The sequence below is a fragment of the Equus przewalskii genome, chromosome 12 (genome assembly GCF_037783145.1).
Source record: "Equus przewalskii isolate Varuska chromosome 12, EquPr2, whole genome shotgun sequence".
In the NCBI taxonomy this organism is placed as follows: Eukaryota; Metazoa; Chordata; class Mammalia; order Perissodactyla; family Equidae; genus Equus; species Equus przewalskii.
Genome location: NC_091842.1, coordinates 16,268,309 through 16,273,848, shown reverse-complemented (window position 1 = coordinate 16,273,848; position 5,540 = coordinate 16,268,309). Strand labels below are relative to the sequence as shown.

At 46.7% G+C, this 5,540-nt stretch overlaps 1 protein-coding gene across 1 annotated transcript; it reads right to left on the bottom strand.

Annotated features, from left to right (window-relative positions):
- Positions 1-1,401: 1,401 nt before the first annotated feature.
- Positions 1,402-4,106, bottom strand: LOC139074734 (large ribosomal subunit protein eL15-like). The gene has a single exon (XM_070566479.1). The coding sequence runs from the start codon at positions 2,065-2,067 to the stop codon at positions 1,453-1,455; it is 615 nt and encodes a 204-aa protein (XP_070422580.1). The 5' UTR covers positions 2,068-4,106; the 3' UTR covers positions 1,402-1,452.
- Between the last annotated feature and the right edge of the window lie 1,434 nt (positions 4,107-5,540).

The following is a 5,540-nucleotide window of genomic DNA, read 5'->3' as shown; positions in this document are numbered from 1 at the left end:
TTAGGAGTGATGAAAATGTTCTGGAACTCGATAGTGGTGATGGCTGCACAGCTCTGTGCATGTACTGAAAACCATTGAACTGTATACTCTAACTGGACGTGTGAATTATGTCACACTAAAACTGTTTTGTTAAAAGAAATGTTAATACATGTAAAGTACAGAACATGTGATCATTCTTTAGTCCATGTTCCTGATTCTAGTCTGCATAGGTATCACTGCCCGAGACGCCATGCCCCATCCAGTCTCGGCAGAGACAATAAAAAGGATTCTCGCTCGGCTGCTGGCTACTCAGCCTCCTCTCTGCTGCCCCTGCGGGAAGGGCAGACTGTGAGCCGCTCCTGGGTTCTTGCTCCTCAGGGTTTTGTACGTTACAGTCTGGGACACACCATCTGCATCTCCTTCCTGGCACAACCATGAGCTGGACCACTCAGATTACTGCTCCCTCCCCTCCAGTCATTAAGCATAAGCAAGACCACAAGCCAATAGGCTGGACCTCAAGACCCACCGTCCAAAACCAAAGTCCATCACTGCTCTCATGGACGTTGTGAAGCAGGAGCTTCTCTTTTCTTGGACTGTATGACACGGCAAAATCCATTTATTCTCATTTGTACCCAGCATTCTGGGTGATACGTGTGTGCCAGAGACTGCAAGTGTGGGAAAGGAGAGGAGAGACACAAGTAGAAGGGAGAAATAGGAGAGCTTTGGTGGCAGGGAGAGCTGGATTCAAATCCTGGCTCCACCACTGACATGTGCGTCACTCAGGGCCTTTGATTCCTCACCAGTGAGAACACGCAGCTTCATAAGACTGTTATGAGAATAAAATAAAATATGTTAGAAAAATCAAAAGTGCAAAATAACACACGTAGTACATCTAGTCCAGTCTCTGGCATTTAGCTGGTAGTAAACAATGGTAAACACAAGAAATTCATTTTTTTTCTTTTTTTTTTTTTTTGTGGACCCTTGACAAGTTTATTTTTCTGCATATGATAATTAGGATATCCTTCACATTTCCAAGCAAAATCCATTTAAAAAAATGTGTCTTTGCCAAACTCCAAAAACAGCCAGTTGAGAGTAATCCAGGAGAGCATTGCATCACCCCAATAAAGCTGTAGGTTTCATCACATGCACCAACAAATTTACATGGCTAGTTTCTGCACCCCTGTTACAGAATTTATTTTACACTTATTATACCAAACAGCATTTTAAACACTGACGTATAAACTCCCTAATAAGATAAAGCAAAGATGAAAGCATTTATCTTATTAGAAACAAGATGCACTGTCACTTATCGTTTTCAAACATTATTGCACTTTAACTTTCATAATTTGACAATGCATTCATGAAACAAACTGCAGACAACTAGTTTTAACAGACAAATTAAAGAACACTTTTAAGCAGACATGACTGTCCTAAATTGTTTATTAGGTAAGAATTTTACAAACATTACTTATATTAGCGGTAACGGTGAAGCTGGAGAGTATTGCGCCTTCTCCAAGCTGCACTGCGGGAACCACCAATAGTGTGGTGGAACTTGTGGCCCTTTCCAAGGCCATGGCTCTTGCGGTCTGCAGATGTCAGTCCTCTCATTTCCCTGTGCTTGTGGACTGGTTTGGTGATCCACTGGGTATCAGGATTTCTTCTAATAGCTTTATGGAATGGATCAATGAGGATCACCTCAAAGAATTTGTATGTGGAATCTTTGCCAACCCAGTAAGAATTCAGAACTCTCAGAGCCCCACAGTGGCGTCCAGCTCGTTCCTCGGCAACAGACTGAAGGCTTCGAGCAAACTTGAGCTGGTTAACACCATGATGCACAGGCTTGCCGTAGGTCGCGCCCTCAGGAACGGGGCGTTTGCGGTCACCACGGCGCACACGAATGCGATATATGACATAACCTTGCTTGGCCTTGTATCCCAGTCTGCGCGCCTTATCGGGCCGGGTGGGGCGGGGCGCCCTGTGCAGCGCCGAGAGCTGGCGGTACTGCCAGCAGCGCACCCTGAGAAGAAATCGCATCACATCCGACTGCTTCTTCCTCCATAGCTCCTGGTTGTACTTGTAAGCGCCCATCTTGGCTTACCTGATGGCTGCCGCCAGACGGAAAGGAAAGAGCCTTTCTCCCCAAGAAATTCATTTTTATGATTTAAATTCGAGGTGATGGTAAATCACTTGAAACCACATTGATGCTCCCTGTTGTCAGGTCCAAGGCCTGCTTCTCCCTGTTGCTCCCGCCCTCGCACCTGTCTCTGCACCCCAGACGCTGTTGACTCCTCTCTTGGTTTCCATCCCCCGTCTCTTCTCCCTGCTCCCTTGGTTTTAGTGCTCCCCCCAAAAACCTGTTCTGAATTCCCTTTTCTTCTTCCAAACATTCATGTCCCTCTCCCATGTGAGTTACTCCCTCCCAGGGCTCTAAAGATACCTATAGGCTGAAGACGCTCCAGACTATGTCATTTCCCAAACCTGCCAGTCTGCCCATGGAACTATCTCACCACCACTTCCCAATCAACATATTCAAAGCCAAAAGGATCACCTCTTCTGCTCTTCAGTCTAAGTTTCTTATTTCAATCAATGGCACATCATCTTGCCAGTCATTCATTCATCTTCAAGCCCCATCTCCAATTAGTCAGATCTGCCCTTACAATCTTTGAGCATCTCTGTCTTCTTTATGTCTCTCCTATGCTATTCCCATAGCCTCCTCTTCTGGTTATCTTTTCCTGCATAACAATCAATTCCATATTTATTCACATTAAATAAGAACCATTTTATTAGGCTCCCAGACTTTGTGGGTCGGTAACTCGGACAGGGCACAGTAGGACTGGCTTGTCTCTGCTCCATGATGTAGAGTCTCAGCTGGAAGACTCAAAGACTGGGGGTGACCCGGTGGTGAAAGCCTGGGATCACCCGAGAGAGTGTTCACTCTCAGGTCTAGCATTTGATGCTGGCTGTCAGCTGGGACCTCAGTTGGGCTATCAGGCAAAACAACTATGTGTGTCCTCTCCCTGTCTTTGCTTGGGCTTCCTCACAGCATGGCAGCTGGGTGCTAGGACCAAGCATCCCAAGTGTTCCAGGCAGAAATTGTACCACCTTTTATGACCTCTCCTCAGAAGTTATATTGTGTCGCTTATGCCATAGTCACAAGAGTACCTGGATTCAAGAGGAGGAAACATAGACCTCAAGCTTTGATAGGAGAGATGTCAAAGTCACGCTGTAAGAAAAGTGTATGGGATGAAAATGCTGTGGCAGCCATTTTGGGAAAACACAGCTGCCATGCTTCCTTCTTGGAATTCTTGTTTGCAATCTCTGAGAGCAGAGTGAAGCCAGGATTGGAGCGGTCAGTTGTCCTTCCAGATGTTAAGCCAAAACATCTATTGGCTAAAGTTGATGTTCTCTCAAAGAGAGGCCATAGCTTGGCTCTCCACCTCTAGTAAAAAACCCAAGATCCTGCCTAGTCTGGCCCCAGTCTATTTGACAAGCTCGTCTCCAAGTACCTCCCTGTGTTGTACTCATATCAGATGACCTGCTGTCCTTGAGCTTGTCCTGAACTGTAAACACTTCCTTGCCTTCCCCTGGGCTAATTCTTCAACTGGGGTTATTCTCCTTTTGAAATCAGTATCGGGCTGAAAGCAAAGTTTGCCAAGTGGCCTAGCTTAGCTTTGGAAGACAAGAAGAGAAAAGAACCACTTCCCATCAAGTGACAATTATCTGCTCAGGAAAGGCAGACAGTTGGCTGTGAGGCTACCTGATGACTACGCTTGTCACATTCACCCCTAAAATGAGTGCTATTCACTGCCTCCAAATACTGCCTGCTCTGTGGGATCCCCTTCTCTGTGCCATCTTTAAACATCCTTGCTCCCCAAGTGTCTGTCTTTCTGGAGGTCAAGGGACACTGATTCCAGCCATAAACCCCCTGCGGCCTGAAGATTTCTCTGACTACTCTGACTCGGGGCTGTTAACAGTTGAGTCGGAAACTGACAATTGTAATGAAGCACCGGAGGCCAAGCAGAATTGTCCTGTGTGCAGACGCCACGACCGCCAAGATGGCTTCAACCAAATAGGAGTTAATTAAGCCTTGATTGTTGAAATCGCTACTGAATCACTAACTTGGAAGGATGAAATGATCTCTCTGCTCACTCGTCAGCGTGGAGTAAAGGACCAGGTGACGGGGGTCAGGACTTGCAGATAGTACTCCCCTAAAACAGGTTTTTTTCCCCGTTGGTTGTTGGGTGCAGAAAGTTGAGCCAATCTTAACTCATGGTATTCAATCACTGTGATGCGCACGCAGGGCCCTCCCACCCTATCCCACCTATTCCCCCCATCCTCCAGCCCCACACCAGAAACGCCCATTCCGATGGGTTTAATATATCCTTGGGTATGTGTGTGTGCATGTGTGTGTGCCCATGTGTGTCCATGCACGCGCGCGTGTCGTTGTATTCAGTTCCTGTAAGTGGCATGGTGTTGTGTCTCACTGTTTCTTGTCATGTTTAGCTCGATGCTGCTTTCAGTTCAGTGCAGAGCTTCCGTACCGCAGGCCGAATCCCCCGGCGGGGGCAGGCGGTCCTCTCCAGCTCCCTGCCGCCGCTCACAATGCCGATATGTCTCCTTTGTCAGAGTCCCATGTCCAGTTACAACAGTATTGCTGGTCAACGAGTCTACACTTTCTTGATTCCATGAAATCCTGCCAGTTGCTCCCCGAAGGGCTTCGCCAGGACGGACTGCCACCAGCAACGGATGCACAGCAGGTCCGCTTCATCCATCCTCACAACGCTTGCCTCATCTTCACTTCTGAATTTGCCAAATCTGATTGGGATAAGGGGTGTCTTGTATCCACGTTATAATTTGAATTTCTCTGATTACCCAGCGATGTTGAGCATCTCTTCATCTTCATATTAGCCAGTTGGGTTTCTACCTCAGTGAATTCTTATCCTTCCCACTTCTCAAATGGCTTTCTAGTTGAAGGGAGGTGGTAGTGGTGGTCACTTTATACAAAATTCTTATCTAGAATAGCTGTTAATCTCTCATCAGTTTTGGATGCTACAAACATCTTTTTCCAATCTGTCACCCATCTGTTAACTCTATGAGCCCTTCGTTAAACAGGAATTCTTCATTGTGATTAATGACTTGGAGTCATATTATCAGGGTTGGCTTGGCTGTGTGACAAATAGACTCCAACATGTAATAGAAGACAACACAATAGAATTTTCTTTCTCTCTCACGAAACTGTTCAGGAGTTCTAAGTCAGCAATGGAAGATAAGTTTGAGAGTTTCTGCTCCAAAAGTTCATTCAGGGCCACAGACTGATGGTGGCCCTGCCCGCTCCATCTTAGGAGTTGCCATTCCAGTTGTCATAATGGGATGGCTGGTCCTGCTGTTTTTCTGCCCTGCAGTGGCTACTGGGAGGTGAGTGACAGGCCCCAGCAACATGGGAGAGAGAAAGGACACAAGCAAAAAGCTCTGCCTCAATCTAGTTTCAGTGGCTGCTGTCCCCCGCATAGGACCCTACCGCCCTTTGACTCCCGGAGTGTCTCTTGTTGTTTTTATGTTAG

Coding starts and splice junctions, on each gene's coding strand:
- LOC139074734 (XM_070566479.1), bottom strand. CDS start 2,067: ATGGGCGCTTACAAGTACAACCAGGAGCTATGGAGGAAGAAGCAGTCG.